Raw genomic sequence first — 27,189 nt, forward strand, 5'->3', positions numbered from 1 at the left:
TAACACTTTATGAGATTATATTTCATTGTACAACATTGTACGAAGTGCTGCTGCGAAGGTTATGTAGGATCGTGCAGCAACAGGGTGTGGATGAAATGCTCAACATCTCATGTCAGCAAAGACTTATTTGATTAGAAAGGACAATAATAGGCAAATAGTAATAATAAAAAGGTACAAGAAACATGATATAAAACCAAAAATATGCCACATCCATCACAATTATACACATACATACAAAACTAGACAAAAGTCTTAAAGCGGAGCTGGTCTGTGTCTCTCCTCAAGCACTGGAGGGGTTTGAACAGGCTGAAGACGCTTGATCTTTATGGCAGAGAAAGACAGGGGGTCCGACATGCTGCCAAATCCAGATCCTTCAGAGTTGTCTGTGGAAAAGACGGGAAAAACAATCATCAAAAAAACACTGCTTTAAAATTAGAGTTTGACATTTTGAGGAAATATGCTCATTTGCATCCTGTAGGGGAGTTAGATGAGAAGATCGATTCCACTCTCTTGTTTGTTAAATATGAAGCGACCACCAGCAGACTGGAAAGTGGCAGAAACAACTCCCCTGGGTCGAAGGTAAAGAAATCCTCCAATCAGCACAACTGGAGGTCACTAATTAACACGTCATATCTCCTCTGTTTAATTTGCATTAAAAACCGAGGATTAAAAACAACAGTTATGTACCGGACTATTTTTAAATCCCTCTTAAAACAATGAATTGTGGTCTGTCCGCTCTGTTGCTGCTGGCCAGCAGGGAGATGTGTTAGCAGCTAGCTTGCTATGTTCCTCTAACTCCCTTAGTGCTTTTAGTCTACTAAATACATAACAAACAACTCTTAAGTGCCAAAATGCCACAATCATGTAAACACAAGCAAAATAGCTGTCAGGAACATGCATCCACCCATAAGGCTACCCAGTTACTCCTTGCTGCTGTAGGTGTTTGCTTTGTGCTAACTGGGTCAGCTTGGCTCAGGGGCTGTGTGCTTTGTGCTAATGTTAGCCACAGAAAGAGGCTGTTACTGCTGCAGCAGCTCTTTTATTTGGCTCAGGTTATGTGTGCTTTGTTGTACTCTGTTAACAGCTGGATGACAGTCTGTCACTGTTGCTGCCACTCAGGGACTGTGTGCGTTTCAGTAACAGGGTTAGACACTGAACAACGAGCTCAGTTTCTGTTTACTGCGAGCACAGCACATTATCTTAACCACTAACCGTACCTATCTACCTCCTGTCTCACCCACATTTAAAAAAAAAAAACCCACCTCATATTATCATAATTAGCTACAACAAACATGGCTATTGTATTGTATAACATCATATCGGGACATTTTGGCATCACTTTTTTTGCCATTCTTGTGTGACTAACTTGTGAAAAGCTTTCGGAGTATATCTGCCTTTACTTGTATTAGTTGAAACATTGATTTATTGATTTCTGTCAGGATGATAAGAGATTTTCTACAGATACAACAAAAAATGCTTTTCGAATAACTTACCAACCCAAGCTTTCAGTGGAATGTAAGTGATTGTTATCTTTTGTCAGAGCCAGGTCTTCTAGCTAAGCTAAGCTAACTTCAACTGCTAGCTGTAGCTTTTAAATCCCACTTCCATACAGAGTTTAAAAGCCCGCAACTCCCCTCCAGTTAGTTAAAACCTATTTCTGTCACACACTTTCAATACAAATTCGCACACAAACAAGATCAAGATCTTTATGACAGAAGGAGGCGGTGGTGCTCATACCGCTATTGTCCACAGGGGCCGCCAAAATCAACAACAACAACAAAAAAGGTCCCTTGTCGTAGCTTTAACATAAAAAAATAAGCACATTTCCCTTAAATGTCAAACTACTCCTTAGACTTAATCATTCGGAGGTCTGGAAAAATGCTCTCCTGCATCTCTGTTTTCCTCCTCACCGTGAATGCCGATCATGTGCTCCAGGATCAGGACCCTCTCGGCCAGGATCTTCAGGGCCTCCCTGAGCTGCTGCACGGCCTCGCCCTGAATAACACCATCATGTTCATGTTGGACAATTCTTCAAATGGGGGCAGGAGGAAAATTTACAAATGTCTCTTACCTCATTCAAGCCTTCTCCTGGCTCTCCTTTTGGCCCTGTTGCTCCCTGTGAAAACAGAGTGAAGTTATCTGTTTTGTGGATTTACAGCAAGTGTGTTTTTAAACGAGACAGTAACCTTTTACTTACAGGTAGACCCTGCTCGCCTGATACACCTGGGGGCCCCTGTAGACGAAGAACAGAGAGAAATAATTTAAGACTCCCGCTCACACATATTTCCTCAGCTTGCATTCTTTATCCCCTGTACTAATCTTCCTCTTCACCAGATCTCCAATCTTAAATCATGCTAGTAGAGGAAGGGGATCAGGTTTAAAGACAGAGGCCCACTAGAGAGCCGGATAAAAGAGGGGACCAGACATGGCCGCCCTGATTAGTGAGGCCTGGCCTTGGATGAGGGAGCTGGGGGGGGGGGGGGGGGGGGGGGATTAGTCACGGCTTGGATTGCGTCTTTGAAGAAAAGCTTGTTCACCTTTAATGTGTTTAAGGTTGCATGACAGCTCGGACCGTTTACAAACTGTAGAACAAAAAGCATTTTGATAGTTCATCAGATTCTAATATGTTCAGCCAGCCTGATAATCCAATAAGGAGGACGATTTTGAAAAGCAGCCTCACCCTTTCCCCTGGATCTCCTTTAGGCCCAGGTTCCCCCGGCTTGCCTTGGAGGCCTTCAATGCCCTGATGTGAGTGAAAGGGAAGGCCACGTGTTATAAATGCCAGTATATATTCAATTTTTTAATAATCAACAGATGCAGAAACTCACATCTGAGCCTGGCAGGCCTGGAATCCCTGCCAGTCCTCTCAGTCCTGGAGGGCCTGTAAAAAAAAACATTTACACATGAGGAGGACGTCAAAGAATTGTGCAATGTCAAAATGTAATTCAGTCAATTTAACACAGTTTAATTTAATTCAGAAATGATATCGGCCTGTGGGAGAGATTTGTTAGGCTTTACAAAATAAACATGATTAACCACTCAAACCTTTTTAATGTTTAGTTAAAAATTCCACCTAATTCCCAAATTAGGTGGTTTTATCAATGTTTTCACAGGTCAAAGACACATATTTATATATCTGATCTGTTTGTCAAGTGTTTTATAGCAATATGCTGATACAGCATTATTTTCACATCTCAAAGGGTCACTATTTTGTAGCTACATAATTAGATCAAGTGATTCGTGCTCCACGTGCTCCAAAAGTGAATTTCTGCAAGATCTAACTGAACATCATGTCATATTCATATAATTAACTCTATTAAACTTAAGGGTAGATCATAAATGTACTACAAAGATAGCTGACGGTTGAGTCTCAGTCCCAGCACCGCAAATACCGACATCTTAAGTTGATAAAGCGTCATGAGCACCATTTCCCCCTTTTCTCTCTCTTTTTCTGTTTCTGTCTTGTTATCAGGGTCTCATATGCACTGATAGTTTGAAATCAGTCTTGCGATGTGGGGAGGGTGCTGTGCAATGACGCAATATAAAAATGATTGATAATTCCCCTCCAATGCATTAAAACTAAAGCCTGTTTTGAAAGCATCAGTAGTAGAAAGTACAGATATCTGTGTTCAAATGTAGGAAGAAAAATGACATGTTTCCTACCATTGGAAATGTACGATCTCCACTGGCATTTAAAAGGTTTTGTGAATTTGAGCAGCACTTGGCTGCACTACATCTATTCATAATGATGGAACCGTCCAGAAGGTCAATGCTCAATCATATATATACATAGATAACGCATATGTATGTTTCATGAAGTGTGGGACAGTGAAGACACGCTGTCATGTTTCGCTCTAACCTGGGAGCAAGAATGATTGTATTCTATTCCTACCTGAGGGACCGATAGGACCGGTTGGACCAGGAGGTCCGACCACGATCTGAGGAGCAGGGAGAGCTGAATGGTCGGGGATCTCCTCTGTGAAACAGAAGACCAGACAAAAGGTGTAATTCAAACTTTGCACAAGGTAATGGAGAGGCGTGACAGACCAGGAACTAGAATTACCACCTTGTGATTGTAATCCTCCACGCAAAGAGTTCAAGTTGCACTTTACTTCCTCATATCATTATATTGACATGTATGATTCTTATAGAGGAGTGCAAAAGACTGAGCTCAAAATACGAGCTTGTTTTGCTCTCATGTTTACAAATACATAGTGCATCTAAAACTCATTTGGCAGACTGCTGTTCCATCAATCACGAATCGCCTTGTTTATAGGCCAGTGATAAGGTTGCATAGTGTACCTTTAAAGAATTAAAGGAGACATATTCTGCACATTTTCAGATTCATAACTTCATTTAGGATTACTTCTAGAATAGATTTACATGCTTTAATGCTCAAAAAACACATCTGTTTTCTCATTCTGTCCAGTGCTGCAGCTCTGTTTTCCCCCTTAGTATAAAATTAGCTCCTGTCTCTTTAAGCTATTGCCTTTGTCTCAACCCAAACAAACAAAAATGCACACTTGATTCACTCTTGGCACTGAAGTGCATCATGGGTGATCTAAATGCACCAACAATACGGTCACACCAGGACGTGATAATTGAAGTCACACTCACAGGGTGACCACAGATGCATGTGAACATGTAGTGTAGCGTGAAAGCACCTGTTGAACTCTGCACTCTACTCAACAAACATCCGAAACAATTACATTTTATGTGTCAGAATACTTTTTAACTGTTCAGTGGCGAGCACAGTTTCACCACAGATACAGTCAAATTAGAGAGAGGAGGTGAATTTAACCAGAAGCAACAAACGCAACCTGGAGTCAAGACACTAAATCTTATTTCCACCTTGGGTATGTGTTTACATTTTCCAGTATGCTTTTGAAATAGACGCCGGCTGTATCTATCCATAAACTTACACTATTGGGATCTCAAACAGCTTAGACTGCAGGGAGCAGGATCCTTATTACAACCTAAGAGCAGAGTTAAGACATCACGGGTGACCACAGGGTTTCAGCAGCAGTCAACAGCCGGATTAAATCCAGTGTGATCGACGGGAACAGCTGGTCAATCTAAAACAGGTCCCGTTTAATGGGGTTGTAAATGCTTACACATGATCTCTCCAAACATTCAGGAGGTGGAAGTGGGGCCTTGTTCCCAGCATGTAGGTTATTTCAAAGCATGCTGTTAAGTATAAATTTTGTTTGCAGCCACACTTCCACTTCCTCTCCACTCCGACATATGCTCAGAATCAGTCCGTGTTGAGACAGCGCTGTTACATTATGGCTACAGTCCACAGAAAAGGGTCTAGAAGGAGCAGATCTCCCTCTGGAACTAATTTTCTAATGTTACAGTCTCCTCGAGCCTGGCTGCCTCCCCGAGAAACTCCACATGAGTGGCAGACTATCTCCCTCCCTCTCGTTCAGAGCGAGCCCAGATTTTGGCTCTGGGCCTCGGCCTGTTCCCCCAAACGCAGACTGTTGTGCTGACAGCTAACAAATTAGGCCTGATTTACAGCCAGTTGGCCCCCCTCAGCTTACATGGTCCCACAGACCCAAATCTACATAGTTCCAGACCCGCAGACACAGTCCCGGGCTCAGACAGGCAGACGCAGCCAAAAGCTTAATGGGAGCCAGCAGTCCTCATGAGGTAATGATTACAGCATGGAGTTATGCTGCCTCCCTGTGGTGAAGGCTGAGAGAGAACTTCTGCACAGGACTTTTTCTTCTATCAGTTTAAAGCTTCAAACTGAAAAATCAGTTAGTCCCATGTTTAAAGGGACAGTTCACCCCAAAATTGAGAAAATGTATGTTTCCTCTCACTTGTAGGACTATTTATTTTGGTTTCTTCCATCATTTTCTCAACTCTTTTCAATGTGTCAAGTTCTTCCATATTCAAATCGAGGGTCAGAGGATGTTGGTCACTTGATAGATTGTAAAGCCCACTGAGGCAATGTGACTGTGCTTTTAGGCTATATAAATACAATTTATTTGCATTTTAATCAATCTACTCAGATTTGATGGTGTGAGGTGCTGAGTTTTGGAGATAGCAGCCATAATGTCTGCCTTCTCCTGACTATAAAAGAACTATAAATGCACCAAAAAAAAACACATCTAAAAACTCAACCGCAATGTCACTCAAGATAATCCACGGACCTTGTTGTGAACAGCTTCATGTAAGAACTACCAACATTAGGCTGTGACAGTGAGGGAGATATCACTAATGCCCATGCCGATATAAACCTACACCACAGATCAATAGAATTAACACAATATGGAAGCAAAATTATTATTAATATGGCTTAAATTCATAGCTGTAGAATAAACGCAAAAAGCATACATGAAAAGCGATCAAAAGTCAATGTCTTAAATTTACATCGTAAAAACTGCAAAGTCTTGCACCAAGTGGAGTGAATTTTGGACGCGTACATCTTCATCTTGAGACCCGTTTGATCCATTTTCAGCTACAAACTGAGCGAAGCGGAGGGCTTTGTAGCATCATACAGATGTCTTTTGAAGTTTTATTTTTGCTCTCTCTCTCTCTGTTTCATCAGCAGACACCATGACAACAAGAACAAAATAGTAATAGTAAAAAAAGACATAAAGGTTTATGTCTTTTTTTTGATAAGCAATGAAGAGCTGTCCGAAAAATTTTAGCTCAACAGAAATGTGCTGACATAAAATAAAATGACTGGAAATGTACAAAAATAACATTATATGTAAATATAAAGTAAAAATGAAAGACAGTTACCATGTGTGCCTCTTGGACCCTAACGCCACGGACCAATGACATCACTGCGTGGCATCACAACATTTCCCATAATGCTCTCAACTAAACTTGTCCTGTTACATTCTGTATTAAATAAAGACCTTCCATGAACCAAACATTGTTAGATACATTATCTTGGCCAACTTTTGACCTTATTTGTTACATTTTAACTTTTTAAAAACATTAGGAACTCAAATAATTCAGCATTCATGACTGAAACGTACACAATAAACATCTCAATAAAAACGTCTCTGTGACACTCAGGGTAGTTTGCACCCCCTCACCTCTGCCTCTGGGTTGGGTCTCCAGGTACCTTGACATATATCCACCACAGAAACTGATAAAACCCCATTTAATTTGTATCACAATGAAATCTGGAGATTCATGGGAAAAATGACCGATCGGGAGCACAGCAGGATGTGTGTTCTCCTTGGCTGAGCTGTAATATTAGTTAGCCTCACATCCACGAGTAGATGCACACTTGATAAGAGACATTGCTGTTGATGTATTTTTTCTGGGACCACGAGCCGAGTGCAATCTAGCTTTATTATATTCAAGAGAAGGAAAACATCTCTACAGGGGGGCAGCTCACACTAAAAAGGAATCTGTTGCTTAAACACTCTTTACATGTTTGATTGTACAGACAGTCAAAGGAGTGAAGCTGCACTGATGTGGAAATGTCTAACTATAATATTCTTTTCTTTTCAAAACCACCTGAGCTAATCTTATGATTTATGTGCTGGTATTTGGCTCCCTCGCTGGTGGTGGTGCTAAAAGAAGTTGCAGTAAACAGTGGCTCAGCAGCAGCGAAAACACACGGAAACCATTAAACTAAATCTAAGCCAGCCCTCTGCTGCAAAGAAACAATACTCTCTTTTTAGTCCTTCGCTAAAAGCTAACAACACAATTTGCTCACTTAAGCACTTGGTAACAGCTGCAGTATGCTTTAGCCTCCACCTGTGCCCCTTTCAAACCCATTTTTCATACATAGAAAACCACCTGGGCAGGGTTCGTCTTCTGCCTGACACAATGATTGCACGCAGAACAATAGGATGGATATAATAGATGAGATTTGAGAGTGTGTGAAAGGACTAAAGCACATGACTCATCGTAGGATGAACTGTGAAAATGGACCTGCGGTTTTGGCATCAATTCAGACCATTGAAAAACTGAACACTTGAATGGTTTTACAATCGTTCTTGGGTCAGAATTCAACCATGTGTATAAGATCTACTTCTATTATGTTCTCATTTGAGACCATCTGGGACAATTTAGCCCTCAGTTACTGTAAAAGACAGAATCTGGAAAGTGGACTTGTTCACTCACCTTGATTGTCCACATGAAAAACGTCACCACGCTCTCGGGCGCGAGAGGAGCTCGGCCCTGGAGGACCCGGTGGACCAGGAGGGCCAGGGAGACCCAATTCTCCTGGTACACCTCTGTCCCCCTTTGGTCCTGAGCACCAAAAGACAAAATACAATCAATCAATAAATCAGTTTAACAAGCAAACAAGATTTTTTTCCTGCCTTTAGCAAAAGTGTCACAACATGATATTTTACCGACAGATCCAGGGAGGCCTGATCTTCCAGCCAGACCCGGAAGTCCAGCAGAACCTGGAGGCCCCGGTGGTCCGATGGGCCCTGGAGGTCCTCTGCCTACTGGTACCCCAAACAAACACAAAGAGATATCCAGAGTCAGCTGTAGAGCTAAAGGAAGAGTTCACTCCAAAAAGGTACAGGTGGGACATCTTAGGTTGAACCTGAATGTCCTCTGGACTTCTGAACTGAGCCTTTGCATAATTCAGGCATACGCACTGTGATGTGTTCACGGTCATTATGACAGGTCTGCGATGGTGTGTAAGCATTTGGGACAATGCAGGGTCTCATCAAGGAGACTATTGATTTGCTTTGTTGGAAAGGCAGAACCCAGCATTTGACTGGGACTAAAAATCAGTATAACTTTGCTTCTGCTGCTTTTTGTCCCTTTCTTGTTTTTGTTTTTACTAAATTGCTGAAGCGTCTCTCTGACATCCTTGCTGCATCTCAGTGTCCCACCAAAGTACTGATGATGGTGAGTGAGGATTAAATAAAGTATCATGATATTTTCAAATAATATATCATGCATCTGTGGTGCCTGATTCTTTCCAGGCATGGAAATTCTCCTAAAGTCTCTTTAGTGCAGCTCTATATGTCTATGTGCCCTTACCTCTGTTTTTATTACTGCTGATGTTACAATAAGTTAAAATAATTATATTAAATTATTATTGGTGCCATTATTTTTCCATGTTATCATTATGTTATCATCACTTTTTGTCCTCTCCTTGTCCTCTTGTGTTTGTCTCCTTTTGGGTTGTGTTGTTTTGCTGTGTTGCTTTGTGTGCTGTAAAGCACTTTGGATTGATGCGTTGTGGGTAAAGTGCTTTATAAATAAAGTTGAGCTGAGTTGAAAAATACAGCATTTGTCTTTGACGTCTCCGGATCAAGCAGGACCAGATAAATAAAGCCAGTGAGGATGTAAATGTAGGACTTTTCGACTTATAGTGTTATTTCGACTTATAGTGTTATTTCAACAAACGTCACTGGAGGCTTGACTTAAAGGTGCTACATGTAAGAATTGATTGTCTTCGTGAAATTCATACTCCAAACAAATAGGGGGCAGCATATAACCAGAGTAAAAGCCAACTGCTGATAACTGTAGGTGCCATAAGCCAGTAGCCAGAAACAGTTTTATTGATTTTCATTTAAAACTTTAAACTCAAAGTGTTTGTCGTCTTTACTGTTAAACAATCGCACTGAAGTTTAATTCGCGTTATGCTGAGGCACGTTCACCGACGCCCTGCCTCACTCTCTGCTGATCATCTGATGTTTCCCCAGAAGTTATAACGACAGTACCTTGAATTATATGAGCTTTTTCTCTGAGTTTGAACGTAGTTGAAAAATTTTGGGATAATAAGAAAACAACTCAACAAAATATATAAGAACGGACTGGTTATTTATAGACATTTTAACTGAGAAATTCTATATATTATACATTAAAATGTACTTTAATCATCTTTTAAGTTTTTAATATTTGCTGGGTTTTTTTTAAGACAGCTCTTTAACATCTCCTGTACATATCCCTGAAAGCATATTTGATGTGTGGACACCTTGTGGGAGGTAAGATGGCGGTCCAATAGGAGTGGGCTGCGGTGCGTCCACCTCGTTGTCCGTGGAGCCCTCTGGTAAACTGCTGACTGTCGGCAGGGAGGAACGTCCCGCCTCTAACAGCTTGATCTAAACAAAAGACCTGCGAATGTCAGACACATCTCTACTCTGTATAAAGAAGTAAAATAATCTGTGTACAAATGATTACAATCATATTATTCACAGGAAGGAAAGGGGCGGGTGGGGATGGATTTACCTTTGATTCAATGGCATTTATTCTGCTGTTCATGTCAGTGAAGCTGGTGCAGTTCAAACACTCTGCGAGGAAGAAACACAAGACGAGCTCAGTTTAGACATTACAGCCGGCCAACATGCTGCTTCTTCTCCATCTGTCTCTCCCTTCTTTTCTCTCCGTCTCTGCCTCGTCTCTTTCATCCCTGCTTCTTTTTTCATCCTGGCACCATCAGATGTATCTCTCTATCTCACACCAAGCTGCACGAGCCAAGACACACAAGAACAATGTCCATCAAACCAGACCCAAGAATTTATTAGGAATTCCTCCCTAAATCATGTCACTCACCCGCTGAATAAATATTATTAGACCTCTCGTGAAATTCCCTCTCTAGCTGACAACCATACACACACACACACACACACACACACAAACTCACTCTCTCTCCCTCTGTGTAACACATACACACACAAGCCTGGCGCACACCTGCGTGTCTCCTGACTCTGCATGTTTTCTGTCCGTCTGCCCACTCGCAGTGACGGCCTGTGTGCCCACACTCACATCCTCCTCCGAACACCAACACCATTAACAGTGTGTTGCACATGAAAACACAAACAAACACGCACCCTCAGACAAACACTGTCATTTTGCAATGTCTACATTTTCAAGACGCAAAATATTTTAATCTGACAAAGGCTGCACCTGGTTGTGCTCACGGCATTAAAGGACAAGTCTCATGATAGTCTTTGTTTTCCTGACAGTCCCAAATCCCACAGTAAGGAAAACAAAAACTGTTCCAAAACTATCAAAAAACACATTAATGAGCCACGCTGCTGCCTTGGGCGTCTCATTCCTTCATAATGGTGAACATGAAGATTAGTCAATCCAATCGTTGTTGTGTTTATTCGATGATAAAGCAGCGGGCCATGATTCACGCTGCTCTTTGAATTAACATCACTGACATTAACCAGCTCAGCGTTGTCATGTCTCGTCTATCCTCGGGTCATGCTTTTGTGCTTCCTGTTTTATTTTGGTGTCTGCATCTGCTTTTGTTTCATTTCCCGTCCTGCCTCTTGGGTGTTTTCCCGCCACTGTGATTTTCCTGTGTTACACCTGTGTGTCGTTATCCCTTCCTCTCTGTGTGCTCCCTGCCTTCGGTGCCAGTTCGTCTTTGTCTCCCGCGACAAATGTTTTGACCAGATTTTGTTCCTGACCTTGTGCCTCTGCCTGATCCCTTTGTCTTTGTTCTCTCTGCTGAATGATCGCCTGTGTACTGAACCTGATTCCAGTGAAGGTTTTTGCCTTATTTAACTTGTTTTTCTCTCGAGTCATGCATTCGGGTCCTAGTCCAGTGTGTCAGACCTTGTCACAGCGCTGCATCTCACTTTTTTGTTGCTCTGATTGGTTGTAGATCCACCAAATAGTGCCCAGAGGCATTTTGGTCTGTGCTTGCTGATACCAATTCTTGGAAATCGAATTGTTTATGTTTATTAAATTCTGTTTTTCACTGTGTTTTTTTTTGTACACCTTTTCACAAATAAAAAAAAACAGTGTTCAGTTGGGAACTGGTTTGGTATCACGCTCAACTATGTTCACCTGCTATTTGCTAACTTTGTCCGTCTGCTGTTTGGTGGTGGGCAGGAAGCTTATCAGAGGGTTTTGTAGAAACCAGCAGCCTGCTGCAGCAGAAAACAACACTGATTAGAGTGTTAAGATGTGGCTGTCAGACAGAAACAATAAGCTGAGAGCCGGTGAAATGCTTTATATCAAGCGGAGCTACTGTGTTGTTGTTTTTGTTCTTTTTATAGGATTTGTTTACATAACCAAAATATTGAATAAAACTAGGCTTATCCTATTCAGAAACAGTGTTCACCCTTGAGGGAAAAAAGGCACAGTTTGCTTATTTTTCCAGGTTGCTTGTATTCATTTTTGCTGTCAGCACCAGCGAAATATTTATGTGCATGAGTCTCGTTGACATTCTTGTTATGCTATGTTATCTTCAGTCTGTTCTAAACACAAATTACACCAGTGGAGCTGCCACTAAGCCGCAGATACCTACACATTCCTCGCTGTACTGCAATTTTGGATCCTTTACATGAGCTGTAACCCAACATCCAAAACACAGCATAGCACAGTTTGACAGAAAAACCCAGTATTTGTTCTGAATCCGAGCCCTCCTCTGGTCTACGGCTCATAAGAAGTCTGGAATGTCAGCTGTCAGTCCCACAGACGGGACCCACCCACATTGTGGTCATAGCGGGGATACCTAGAATGGGGAACAACTGGTGCTCATAAATAACCCGACAACAAAAATGACCCAAACGTCTCCGCTTTGGAGAAATCGTCGTCTCTGACCGCAGCACACAGGACACTAATGACAGCAGCTGAGGTTTCTGCTTCACTGAAATAGGACGGGGTGAACGTCTGAGCCATGTCTGCATGTCTACAGTCATCTCCATCCAGTCCTGCAGCGAATCAGACCGCATGGGTGTGGTTTCAATGCCTCATTTCAACATCTTGGATCTAGCCCAGGAGCACAGCCGCAGACGGAAACAACAATCAACAGCTCAACCCGAAACACATTCCTCAGGATTCATCAACCCTGAGTACTGAGCTGCTCAACCGACGGAGGCAAAAAATGACCCCACACGAGTGGTTTAATGTGACTGACTGCACCAAGGACACAGCACAACATGAAGACTGTGGGCAATCACGAGCTCCACAATGTGAGAGGGCTGATGATTTGATAAGCCTTCATCTCCTCCTCAGTTATTCATCATCAGCCCAGAGGAAGCCTCCGCCCTCTGACACTCTCTCTCTCTTATACACAGTCCATCACTCTGCGAAACATTCCAGAGTTATTTTATGATGATGTGGTGGCATTTAGGTTTTAGTCACGATAGCGGTGTGGATGTGGGAATGTCAGTCAGTCGGTTAGGAGGTCCAACTATTCAACGGACCGCCGTGACTTTTTGCACAGACAGTCATGGTTCCAAGAGGATGAATCCCGATGCTTTGGGCGATTCTATGACTTTTCCTTTGGTGCCACCACGAGGTTTACACTTTTGTGTTTGTAGTAAAATGTCTTGACAACTATTGGAGCAGGTATTCATGGATCTCAGAGGATGAATCCTGATGATTTTGGTAATCCCTGTACGTTCCCCCATGAAATTCCCATTTGTAATGAGTGAAATGTCTTGACAACTGTTGGATTTGTTGGTATGATCTTTGGTACACATATTATTGCCCACCTCAGCATGAATTAAAAATTATTTAGCTTTTCATCCTGCACCAACAATAGGTCAAAATGTCACTTTGTCCAATACTTACACTGGTCTATGACAACATACTCACAAAACTAAAGACATTCCAAGTCAATTTCTGTCTTCAGGTACTGTATTGGATGCCAGTTTGTCTTATAAGAACGTGTCTTTTGTTCAGACACGCTGATGAAAGAGATTGCATTGCGCTGCAGAAGCTTGTGGAGCAGCGGCGAGCTCGAATGTGATGTCAGGACATTGACTATCTACTACATGCTAAACATCTTCATGTGAGTATTGTCATGAGACATTGGCTGTATCCTAATTCAGGGGCTGCATCCTTTGAAGGCCGCATATGAAGGCCAATTACGTCACAACGCTGCATGAAGGCTGTCCCAGTTTGAAGGCTCCTCCAAATGCACCCCACAAATGCGGCCCTTCTTTTACCTCTTTTTGGAGGATGCACCGCTGCTATCCTTCGTGGCCTCCCATATCCCAAGATTCTTTGCGTGCCCGAAAAAGAAGAGAGAAAGAAAAAACATGGCAACATCGCACGGCGTAGATTGTCACTTTCGCGGCAGTAGGGCTGGGCGATATGGCTGAAAAATGCATCACGATATAAGTGTTTCATATCAGTCGATATCGATAATAATTGATTTTTTTTAACCTATTTGAAATGAGAGTGTAAGTGGGGTCAAGCACCTGAATAAGATTCTTGTATCCAGACTTCTCAACTGTTCTGAGCGGTAGCAAGTCTTTTGCTAAATGATACGCCACTGCATCCGTTATTTCTTTATGACGTATACATGTTTTGTCGTACAGCACTGCTGCCGAGTACCTCTCCACGGTGGTCTCTTGCCGCATTTTTGTCCTTTCACTCCACGCCGTTCTTTTTGTTACAGCAGTTATGAGGCACGATGGCGAAACATGAAAGTGCTACTGTGCATGTCACTCAACAGGTTGTTGCTAGGCTACCAAAGAGGGAGTGAGTTTGTTCATGCCACCAACCTTGCTTTGCTGGGCCGGGAGAGGTCGATAGGCTAAAGCCTTTCCTCTGCCTTCCTCCCCCAGAATGCCTTGCAGCTCTAGATCGGGGTTTTCTTCCTGTTTTTTTTTTCTAATGGAGTGCAGTGAAATTATCGAACGTTCTATCGAAAGTATTTTCTATTGATATTGATCACGCGTCTATCGCGATAGATATCCTTATCTTTTTTACTGCCCAGCCCCAGGCAGCAGGCCCTTGTGGCCTCGAAGGTGAATCCTTCGGAGAGACCTTCGAAGGCCGCATCGACTGTTGCTAAATGGGAATATTCAGCCTTTTTCACCCTACCTCTCATAAAAGCTTCAAAGAACTCAAATAAAGGTGCAGAGAATGATGGTGACTCTGTCGTAGTTTAACTCAAAATGCATCATGTCTTGTAGCTGCTTTGCTGTGTGGTCTCTCCACAAGCTGCCGGCTCCACGATGGCTTTCTCCTCCTCAGACACCAAAGTAAAGCCACACAAGGTCCACTCGTCGCTGCTAACGAGCTAACCTGTCCGATCTTCATTTCATGTCCGCTGAGAGCCAGAAATAACAGCGGCCATATCTTATTATGTCATAAACGCATACCACAGGAAAACACCAGGGCAATGACTACAGTCAATCTGCCATAAATGTGAAGCAGAGCAAAACAACTGTTCTTTTTTCTTGTCTAAAGGTGGTAGGGCGGGATTTCCGTCCCTGCAGTTGGAATTTAATTATGTTGGGTTAGAAAACCAAACTTCCGCTGTGCTCGAGCTGATGTTTAGAACGGGACCGCAGCTATAGAGTCTGTTTGGATCCATAATTACACCATGGCAACATAAGACAGGGTTATTTTTCTTGGATTGCGCTCAGCTCATGGGAAAGATTCAGAATCGTGTTGTCTTTAGTGGGAAGCCAAATAAACAGAGAGAATTTGGAACAGTTTCTGCTCCAAAGGGAAGCGAAGGAAAGATTGTTATGTTCGAGCTGTTTTTCAGATTCTGAATCTTGTCTGATAGTATTCGAGGTTCACAGAAAATGAGTCGAGCCTGTTGTCGGTACAGAAGACAAGAACAAGTGAAAATGTTTCCACAGACACAGGATATTTCAATTTTGATTTAAATTACATGTCCTTAAATAAGACGATACTACAGCTGCCCTGAGGGTCAAAACACAGCAACATTTCACAAAACACAACATTTGTACAAAGCATGACAAAAATTAGGGTAAATAAACTGAAATGTTGCTGTGCTTTGTACAAATGTTGTTGTGTCGTCTGGAAAATTGTCGTGTTTGTTTGTGTTTTCCAAAACGATGGCGTGTTTTCTGAAATGTTGTGTTTTCCCAAAATGTCGCTGTGTATTTGGAAATGGCGTTTTGTTTTTCCGAAATATTGCTTCTCCTAAAATATTGTTGTTGCGTTTTCCAAAACGCTCGAGTGTTTTGTGTAATGTTGTGTTTTCCAAAATGTTGTTGTTCTTTTGGACACGTTTTCTAAAATGTTGTGACTCGCAGGGCCACCACATGAAGCAGAAGCGAAGCCGACGCTTTATGAACACTGAGACTAGAGAAGACTAGATGATCAAGCTCCCTACAGGCAGTGAACAGTGAGAGTAAATAAGATTTGAAACTTGGAGGATAAATCTTCATTTGAACATCAGAGGAACCAAAACAAACACCATATTTCATCTCGGTTAACTGCAAAAAACACAGACCGCTTCAATGAATCATCGCTTCCATTATTGTTCTGATCTGCAGAACAAGACAGGATATTTTGGCGAGAGTGTAAGTTAGACTGTGGGCATCGTCTGTTGAGACGGCAACATTTCCTACATTAGACCTGGATATAGATCAAACAAATCCTTCTGTTTCCTGCAGGTTTGCACACACACACACACACACACACACACACACACACACACACACACACACACAGAGGCAACCACAAAACTAACCATGACGCACACAGCTGGGGACAGTCACTAAACACACGCTCTGTCTGTGTACGTGAGCCGCACAGAAGGATGATGTATTGAAACATCTTCTTGGACCATCTTAAGCGTCGTTGTCACATTCCCAAGATACACAGACAAGTGTGTGCCCAGTCTGTAAGCTCTTTGTGTGTGTGTGTGTAGTGTGTGCGTGCGTGTATGTGTGTTTGTGTGCAGACACACGGTCGGACTCCAAGAGCTGGCTGCGTCCCAGGAGCCTGTTGTGTGTCGGCCCCAGCCAGCAAGTGGTCAGCTATTGCTGGCACAGAGAACAGCTGGCACAGAACACACACCCACACAAACACACACAGACAAACATGCATCGACCGACCGACACATACACACATACTCCTACTGTCACAAACTCTCTCACTCACTAAATCACACACCCACTTTGGCTGCGGTGGCTGGTGGAGGACGGTGAACAGAGCAAACCAAGATGCCTCGTCGTCCACACTGGGAGCATTTACTGCTCCTCACCCTGATGCCAGCTGACAGGCCACACAGCATTTCTTTAAACTCAAGCTCCACAAGTAAGAAATACTTTGCAATTAGTGGAATTTGCTATTAAATTTGATGCATGGAGCCATTATTTCATGCAGAATAAGCAAAGGTAAACGACTAAATAATAGACTTGAAACCCACAGCGAGGCACCAGCATCAATCTGACATTCCTTGTCGTAGTCCTGAAACAACGACAAACTGAATCTCCTCCAACGTAAGAGTACACCTAATTTCTCTGTCATCCAGTCATCCCATAATGCTGCACTGTCCAGCCCATCTAGGCACACAAAGCTCTGGTGCTGAAACAACAGCAACACAGCGGTCACAGCTCGATGGACGGTCCCGCTAGTGCCCAGACAGACATACAGTCATCGTCATGCTATGAGGCGATGTGGTGTGAATTTGGTGAAGACAGACGATCCCAGTGATCGGCTGAAATAAGGGCGACGTTTTTCAGGTTCAATTGGTTTTTGGATGAAGTGGAGAATGAGTAGGAGAGAGAGGGCAGATTGTCACCGCTAACAAGTCATATTGGAGGTGTTGTGAATGTGTAAGGTTGGAAGTACCAAGAGGAAATACACAATTCTCCATAAACCCTGATTTTCAGAGCACAGAAACCACGGAAAAAAGTAGAGATTTATGGAACTGGTGAAGACAGTAGAAGCCAGCAATTAGACAGTGTTCAGTTTTTAGGGCTTCAGTGGTGGTCGGTTGATCGATTCAGAGAGAAAATAAACAGCTGATATGGTTTATCACCAAATATCATGATGAGCATCAGCTGCCCCTTAAGTTCAGTGTAGTGACTGTATAAAATATGGACGAAGCTTCCAGGTTTGAAAACTGAAGCCAAACTGAAGGCCAGCAGGAGGTGACTCCACTGGTTTCAAAAAAGAAGTCTGACTGTATGTAAGCTTATGAGAAAATGACCCTACTTTCCACTTGGTCCACTTAACCTCAGCAAACAGTTTTGTACTGAGTTTATGGTGCTCATGTCTTGTTTCTTCTTGTTCCATGTAGAGTAAAATAAAATAGTATTCTTTGGGGCACGGCTACCTTGTTGCTACCAGAGCGCATCCTCAGGTTCTCAGTCAGATCTGATCAGGATAACCTCCCCAGCTCCACCCTCTCATCCAAGTACTATCACTTCTGTGTCCAAAAAAACATAAAAACGACAGCTGTAATGCCAAACTCGAGCCTTCAAAATGGTAGTCCACAAACCAATGAGTGACGTCATGGTGGGTACACACTTGGTTTGGTGATGGTGTTGGCTCTCCAGGATGCATGACGCCAATAGTCTACATAAAACTTGGCTGAGCACAACAAAATGTGAAGTGTCTTACGAATGAACCGTAAGCCTTGCAACCTCCTTGCATACATAGACAAAACAGAAGAGGGAAAACGACATTTGAGGTAACAGAAGCCATTTTGTGTTTCATTTTAAGGCATGTTTGTTTCCGGAAACGTATCCAAATACTCCATTCACGAGCCTCGCACAAATACTGCAGTTTGCACCCACTTCCTGTGGGTACTGCCATTGTTTTGTGATGGCAGACGACCACTTCTTCATGAAGTCGGGGTTGTGCAAGTAGGAATTCCAACTTTAAATTGTGTTCTATTGTACTATTTCGAGCAGATGCCAGACACTTTTGAGTTGTGGTAGTAAATGTTAGCATGCTAACGTGCTAACAAATCAGGTCTGCCACGGTCCATACAAAACGTGGTGAACATTATACCCGCATGTTATAACCATCACTGAGCGCCTGTTAGTTTACTGGTTATAGCATTTAGCTAAAAGTCTCACTATACCTGAACACAGAGCTGCTAGCATAGCTGTAGGCTTGAAGTTTTGTCCAGTCAGTTTTATTTATTCAGCCCAGAATCACAAATCACAACTTCCCTCCAGGGGCTTTACAACATGCAACATTCTCCGTCCTTTGACCCTCAACTTGGATAAAGAAAAACTCCCCCAAAAAAACCTTCCTTTGGGAAAAACAGACAGACATGAGAAACAGACATGAAACAGATGTCATGTCTAGTTTGTATTTCATGCACAGCTTAGGCCCAGTGTTGATAAGAGAAGTCACCACAAACAATGGTTGCTTGTTCCTTAGCAAACAAAACAAAACAGACCACAAACATGTCATTTTCACTTCTAAACTTTTAACTGGGAAATTTGGCAGTGGGGCTTGAAGGCTGCAGACAAATAGACAAGATAGACCCCTTACAGGCAGGACTCCTGGCAGAAAAAAACAGCAGATTACAGCAACCTTCATGGACACATGTGGCTCTTATCGACTCGGGAAACCCTTCCAGGAACCTTTTTAGGATGCCTACCTGCTAAACTCAGAATGAGCAGATGTACAAAGCTGTGGACAGAGGGGCAGAGGGACAAATGGAGGCAGGAAGACCCCGGCGATAAGCTTATGAAAGAAATGAAAAAACACAGAAGGAGTGAACAGATAGATCATCATCCAGCAGGCAGATCAGGCCGGGACCAGGACCAAGCTGAGCTATTCCATAACTCCCCGCAGGTCAAAGGGTGCCATCTGACCTATATTTGAGCAGAGGCAGAGATGTAACAGAGACATCAGTCATATCCACACATGTGGGATAAAGATCTGTTTTATCACTCTACTGCAAGGAGAGGAGAGCGGCAGATCTAAAGGACATAGGAAGTAAGATAAGTGGAAAGCGGTAAATGAATAAAGAAGATAAAGAGGCCGGCGGTGGCAAGAAGAAGCAAGGGCACAGCAAGGGTAAAGGCCTGCGAGGGGATGAGCGAAGATGAGAAAATGGAAAAATGGAAGAAAGGTATTTCTGAACTGAAAAAATATAGCTGCTGTTGTAGATAATCCCACAAAGGGCTTTAACACACCTCCCTCACGTCCCCCTCATCCAGCTGCAGAGGGGAAACAGTGACTTTAGCAGCTTCACAGCTGTAACATTAACAAATTAACACATTTGACACGCAAAGCTTTCCGCCAACTTTTCACTTCTTTAATGAAATTCCTCGTTAACTTCTCAGAATTAATCCAGCACCGGCACACCCAGTAATAAACTCTGTTAAACCTCTTCTCCTGGGATCAGAGGTTACCACACTCATCACGGGAGGTCCTGGCGCTACACTTTTACTTTTACATACACACACGTTACCCACAATCCCTGCTGTTAATACGATCATGTGTGCGGATAGGTGCTGCCGTGATGGAGCAGGGGGGGAAAAGGAGGAGGAGGAGGAGGAGGAGGAGGAGAGGGCCAACAGCAGGAAAATTACGAACACATTTCTCCCAAATGTGTTCCATGCCGTCAGCACAACTCTGCTGAAAGCAAAATGTAAATCTTGAGATGCACCGTACACAGCCAGCACAAACCAGACTGTCGAGGATATTGACGGGTCAGGGTGTCAACGAAATGTATTCAGAAAACGCCCACTTTCCATTAGCAAACACAGAAAAATCCAGGCACCGCGACCAGCTCCGCCATGGGGCTCGGCCACAAGCTCCATGATAGAAGGTTATTACAGAGGATAAAACACAAAGCAGCCAACACACTAGAGGACTTTGACAAGCCAAAAACAACTGTGAGACCACGTTTAATGACTGATGCATTAACCAGCTCAAAGCACAGCATCACTTTTTCTGATTTGCTCACATTCGAGTATACTGAATGTCAAACAATCTTCGGGCTGCAACGAATGATGACTGTCAGCGTTGCTTATTATTTTCCCTGTTGAATGTTGGTGTAAAAAATGTCTGAAAATACTGGTAGAATTCCTTATTTTTCCAGCCGACAGTCCAAAACACAAAGATACAACAGTTAATACAGCACTGTTTACTTGAAAAATACAATCCAGTCGTCAGAATAAACGTTGGAAGTGCACGTTTTAGCAAAGTACGGATATGTTGAAACTATGAGTTTCTTTTGGATTTAAAGGGGCTCTGTTGAACCTCAATGTCGTGCTGGAAGCCAGTTGTTAGTTTATGTTAGCGGACTATATTAGCTACTGTTGCTCTCTGTTAGCGGAGACCAATATTTGGGGCTTTGAGGACAAAGAGTCTCACGATGATTACACCTTTATCTTAAAGAAATCAGCTACAGGCTTGTATAGGCAACCGGGAGAGACGGGGAGGGTCCCACTTTTTTCACGTCATGCCACAATACTCTCACATACAGCCAATAAAATGAGATTAAGACATGTGTATTGCGCCAATTTTTTTCATAGAGCCCCTTAACTTTTATTTTTATGGTGTGACAATGTTGTCCTTCTGATTTGGTTAGGTTTCGGCACAAAAACCACTTAGGTTAGGGTTAGGTTTGCGTACCTGTTTTTTCTGTCACAAACATAGCTGGAAATCGTCTCTTTAAAAATACCCCAAATGTCACCTACAAATTGTCAGGATGTCTTGTTAAAAATACCCTGTTTTGTGACAGAAATTGTCCCCATGAATAAACAGTTTAACACTTATCAATGTTGAAACACCATATCGAACAACGGTCTTTTGCCTAGCAGCTGTCTTGCCAAGCTGTCACGCCAACATCAACCCCTCCCCTTCCTGACATGGAAGTAAAAAAAACCACATTAATTACACAGTAATTAAACGTTTTGATGGAGCTGTGAAGGGGACGGAAGCTAGAATCCTAAACCCAACATACTACATTAAAATGTGCGCCTAGAAAAAAGTGCAGATTTGGTTTTCATGTTGTGTCACGAGTCCCTGTTATAACTCAAAACAAAGAAAACACTTTTCTGATCACAACGAACCCAGAGACGGTACTTTTCCGCTCGAGGTCACCTTCATAAAAGGCTATTTATACGTTTTTTCAGAACAATGGTAACAAAAGACCCCAGGACCAGGCACATAATGATTCAGGGTTCACATGATGAAAACAACAGGAGTGTGTGCAGAGGTGAGAGGAACAAGCATCTCCTCAGCTTACACAGTCTTAACTCTGCTCTCCAGCTCTCTTTATGTATCTGTATCTACATCTCTGAGGGCCTCTGAAGTGGAGCCAGAACCCCATCAAACTCAAACCAGAGGTGATGTCATCTTCATTGGTGAAGGCTGTCCTCTCCCGCTCTGATAAAACAGCTGGCTCAAAGCCGCTCTGTGCTGCATGCTCAGTGTTGGCTGAGTGACATAAAGACACAAGGAATCTGTTACCAGCCAAAAGGGAATAGTTCCACATTTGGGGAAATGTGCTTGTTAAAGCCAAGAGTCAGATGAGAAGTTTTATACCACTCTTGTGTTTAAAACAAGAGCAAACTAGCTTAGCTTAGCACAAAGAATGGAAGCAGAGGGAAACAGCTAGCTTGGCTTAGTTTGAGAGTATATCTTTCTTAAACCCACTAATTGACATGTTACACCTCATTGGTTTAATCTGAAAATAACATTAAGCATAAAATTGGGGTTATGTGCCCGACTAGTTCTTTACCAGGAACTGAGGTCTCTATGCTAAGCTAAGCTAACTGGCTGCTAGTTATGGCTTCAGTTATAAACAGACCACATGTTTGTCCGTTCCTTCAGTGTCTTATTTAAGATCTTGAACATTAAAAAGCTCAAAGCCAGCAAATACTCTACAGGAGCTCATCTCTCCCACAGACAAACCCTCCTGCAACACCTCGTCGTTAGTTCTGTGACTTTTTGACATCACACTCTGTCACTATGTCAGACATTTGCATAATTCAAGCTGAACTCTGAAGAACAGAGCTGCAGCAATGGACAGAAAACGTAAACTGATGTATCATTTGAGCATTAAAGCGTGTAAACCTGTTGTAGTAGTCATCCAAAATAAAATGATTAACCTGAAAATAAGCAGAATATGTCCCGCTTAAATATGATGCACGACTTACTTTTACAACTGTCATACCGTTTCCTCCAATAACAACTAGACAAAAGACAACTGAAAGCAGAAACGTGTTTATCCGAAAGCTGTCTTTGAAGAACCGATGACGAAGTTTGTCGTGTCACTTTAAAACGTCCTCCTGTTGTATCACTATGAAGATCAGACATTATTTTAACGGTAGTCCGGATGTGCATTCATACCTCACTGACATCGCTGCACAGAGGTTAATCTACAGGACGGGAAACGCTCTTTCAGAGCTGTGGCCTGATCTGAGCGCGGTCACGTCTGTTACAAAGACCTGGTGGAGGAGTGTCATGCTCATTAATCTCTGTGGGGCCACTTTCCCACAGAACCGGCTCTCTGCTCCACTGCCGTCTGGGCAGATTAGCAGCTGGAGCCCAGTGGGACAGAAACACTCGTCGTTACACTCTCCTCTCCTCTCCTCTCCTCTCTCCTCTTCTCCTCTCCTCTGTGTTGTTTCTTGCACCCTCGTCCTAACTTTCCTCCTCTCTTTGACCACTGCCAGCTCTCAGAGTGAAGCGGACTGTCCTGTGTCATCCACCTCTGTCTCTCCATATGGAGGCAATTTTCCCCTCGCTCTGCAGCCATCAGAATTTGCAAATACATTTCAGCGAATGTTAAATAAACAGCCAGATTACTTCTTCACACTCCTGCAACCACTTTGGTCTCAAGTGAACCATAAATCTCTGCTGTTACAGACTCAGCAGATGCAGCTATGTGTTAATCTTTGCGTGGAATAATATCCACGGCCAGGCAGATATAATGGTTTCCAAAGGCTTTTGTAATAATGTCTGTGTTTATTCCATTAGTATTAATGTGTGTTTTCTTAACTCATGGTAAACCTCGCCCATCCAAGTGCAACAATGAATAATTTTTGCAAAACGGAACAAGGTGCGGTAATTATGACCAGTAGGTTTGCTCATTGAGGTAACTGTTAATCTTGGACAAATGTGGAGAGGCCATGCCAGCATTTTTCAATTACACAAGAATTACTGTAAGCAGCCCAAAAGAATATCCACCAAACTGCTGCATGTGCTTCATAATTTTAATAGAAAGCTGTTAAAATAACTGGTTTCTCAGCCCGAACCACCAGTTTACAGGCTTCCACAATGTCTAAAATTCAATATGTGAAAACATGTTTGTCACTGTGGTTGTGAGCAGCGGACACATATATAAATATAAATGTGTATATATATGAGCAGCAGACCTCCATCCACCCTCCCTCTGACTGTGGTGGCTCGCCCCTGGGTGAACATTTTGGCCTCTTCTGGGCTCAGAGTCTGCGGTCTGCGGGATGCAGGAGCAGAGCTGCCCATCACCGAGATCTAGACTACCTCCCACTCCACAAGCTGCTCCTCTGGACGTTCCTCATTCATTCTTTTTCGACTCTTACAGCCATGATGATATTGGGGGAGACAGGCAAAACTGCCTCTACGGTATAATGTGTGTGAAGTGAGGTGCACATACACACACAAAGAGAGAAAGCAGTGTTGTAAAAAGTACCCAGAAGTTTTACTTGTGCAAAAGCAAAGATGTCAAATTAAAATGTTACTTTGGTAAAAGAGAAGTCACCCTAACAAATATTACTTGAGTAAAAGTCTTGAAGTATCCAATATCAACTGTACTCAATCAATGTTTTATTCAAAGGAGACATATTCTCCCAATGATTAGGTTCATAATCTTATTTTGGGTCACTACTAGAATAGGTTTATTTGCTTTAATGCTCAAAAAACCGTCTGCTCTGATTGGTCAGCTCACACACACCTGAGCCAGCACCGCTGACAAAAAAAATTGAATAATTTTTCCAATGCCAAACTAGCTGGTAGGTATAAATTATGCAATTATGTGACATGATGACATAGTGTGATGTCACAAAGTCGCAGAATTAAAGGCGGGACTACTGATGAGGCGTTTCAGGAGCAGTGTTTACTGTGGGAGAGAGGAGCTTCTGTTGATGTGGACTTTGACCTTTTTAACATTTAAAATTTTTCACAAGCATAACAACCTACAAACACTGAATGTGAGGACAAAGACAAAAAGCATAATTGTTCTCCTTTAAAGTATCAGATGTAACGTGTACTGAAGTATCTAAAAGGAATTTTCTGGCAATAAATGCTCTTCAGTAAGTAATTAATCTGATGTGTCCCGACTGACTGATTATCAGGTATTCAGCATTTTTCTGATTATCAGAATTAGTGGGTTTTCTAATCGTTTTTTGAACAACTCTAGTGGAATAAAAGTATAATATTTACCTCAATATAGTAGTGGAGAGGGAGTATAAACCAGCAGAAAATGTAAATATTAAACTAAAGTACAAGTAGCTCAAAATTGCACTTGAGTAAATGTATAAATGTAATTCCTTCACTGTGACAGTTAGTGATTCTCCTTCCAAGCACAGAAGCTGTAAAAGAAAAAGGTACAAAACCGCAAAGCGCAGAATCCCTTTCAACTGCAGTTTTACTGCCGCCCGAGTTCCCAAAAGCAATCAAAAACAGGCTTTCAATCTTAATTCAAAACAACTTTTACAATCATTTCAAAAGGCCAACTGCCCGACTACACACCACCAAACATGATAAAAGGCCCTGATGTGGGCAAAGCAGCTAAAAAGACACAGATGGCTTTTATTTTAGTCCTGGAGAGATTTAGCCTCCAACCACATTTTCGCCCCCCCATGACGTTTGAGAGAAGAAGAAGAAGAAGAAGGAGAAGAAAAGGAGGAAGAAGAAAAAAACGCAGAGATGAGATACTCACCTTCACGGCACTCCTCTCCCACAAACCCCGGACAGCATCTCCACTCCAGCGCTGTGACCTGCTTGTAGGCAACCTTGAAGGACGGCCTGATCAAAGTCCTGTAGCTGCAGGAAAAAAACAGCACATGGTCACTGATTTCAGAAACATGCACTGTAGCTTCAGACAGAAAAACACACGCACAGACACAAGCTAACTTTCAAGTATTCATGTCCGATTCCTTCTGCTTTAGTACATTTGGGGCACTTTTGCTTTATAGACAGTGGGCAAAAAACAGAGAGAGCCAGTGGAAATAGCAAGATTTGAATTGTAAACATTACAATTACTTGTGCTTTACTTGAATATTTCCATTTCATGCAACACTTGACTTCTAATCCACTTCAATTAAGAGGGATTCAGTCTCTCTCATTCATGGGGAAACCTTTAAAACACTTCTAAAAATAAGTTGTATTGATAAAACCTCTGTCACTTGAGTAAAAACATGAATGCAGGATTTTTAACAGAACATTTCTACAGAGTTGTACATAGTTGTACTCTTGTAAAAGACCTTCTATGACCACTGTCAAAATTTGCAAACACAAAAAAGGTACAAATAAGACACAACAGAGGTCGTGTGGCCCCCGATATTCACGCCTGATTCTTAGCATCAAGACAGTGTCAGCACCACAAACACCTGAGAGAGCTGACAGGAGAGGCGGACTGGGCTGGAGGGGGTAGTTGTGAGGACCTACCTGATGACTTTGGAGCAGGGTCCAGGCCACCGGCAGCCCTGAAACACCCTCTGCACTGTGGTTTCTGTCCCATTGTGCACCTGACAGGACACTGTTCTGGAAACAGTGTACTGACACCAGTTCCTAAAACACAGAATAAGTGTTCATTTATACTCATTCATAAATCATGCTTAATCAAAGGCAAAATGTGAAGAAACAACGAGCTGAAACACATTTTAAAGTGGCTGCAGCATTCAAGACGCAGAATCAGGGTTTCATTTTGAAATCTGCAGTGAAAAGGCGCCATCTCCAGTCTGCACATGTGCTCACCTGAGTTGGGTAGAACGGGATCCGGTACCTGGTGGTCCTGTGTTGCCGCTCTGCTCCGATTTGATGCGCTGCCGCTGCACAGTGATGCCCGGGAAGCGATAAACAAACCCTGTTCCCAGCGACGGACACACTAAACTGATCCACATGCACAGCGCGTAAAGAAACGATAAAGCCATCATCTTGATCTATCCCTGATATCCGAGATAAAGTACCTCCTGAAGTTATAAAAAAAGAAAAAAAAAACTTTATGTTAGACCCACAGAAACCGGGAAATAAAGTCTAAGCGAACCGCACTGAAAGCATCAATGCGTCGGTCATTTCGTCTCCCCGACGAGCAGCAAACTGGCCCTCTCAAGAGCCCAGAATGAATGACACACAGCCTCTTCCTATAGAATAATGCGGTTTTCTGACGTTTGACATCGTGCCGAGGACTGAGGAGTCAAATATCCAGTGTGCGTAAAAAGCGCGCGGAGTGCGAGGGCTGGAGACGGAGTGCGTAAAAACGCATCTGGTCCCGATCGAAAAACCACGACCCATATAGGTCCTATGGTGTGAATGTGAATGTGAAAGAGAGGGCCAATATGCAGTTACTTAATCCCGCAGCAGCGTCTCTCTCTTCATGTCTTTATT

General features: G+C 42.7%; 1 protein-coding gene across 1 annotated transcript; it reads right to left on the bottom strand.

The window, feature by feature from the left end:
• Positions 1-27,097, bottom strand: col26a1 (collagen, type XXVI, alpha 1). Its single transcript, XM_030398901.1, has 14 exons — positions 26,560-27,097; positions 26,251-26,373; positions 25,523-25,626; positions 10,171-10,232; positions 9,917-10,043; positions 8,331-8,429; positions 8,098-8,226; positions 3,893-3,976; positions 2,829-2,881; positions 2,681-2,743; positions 2,198-2,233; positions 2,072-2,116; positions 1,911-1,995; positions 1-383 (listed from the first exon to the last, which is right to left on the bottom strand). The coding sequence occupies exons 1-14, from the start codon at positions 26,736-26,738 to the stop codon at positions 253-255; spliced, it is 1,320 nt and encodes a 439-aa protein (XP_030254761.1). The 5' UTR covers positions 26,739-27,097; the 3' UTR covers positions 1-252.
• Between the last annotated feature and the right edge of the window lie 92 nt (positions 27,098-27,189).

The sequence above is a fragment of the Sparus aurata genome, chromosome 2 (genome assembly GCF_900880675.1).
Source record: "Sparus aurata chromosome 2, fSpaAur1.1, whole genome shotgun sequence".
Classification (NCBI taxonomy): Eukaryota; Metazoa; Chordata; class Actinopteri; order Spariformes; family Sparidae; genus Sparus; species Sparus aurata.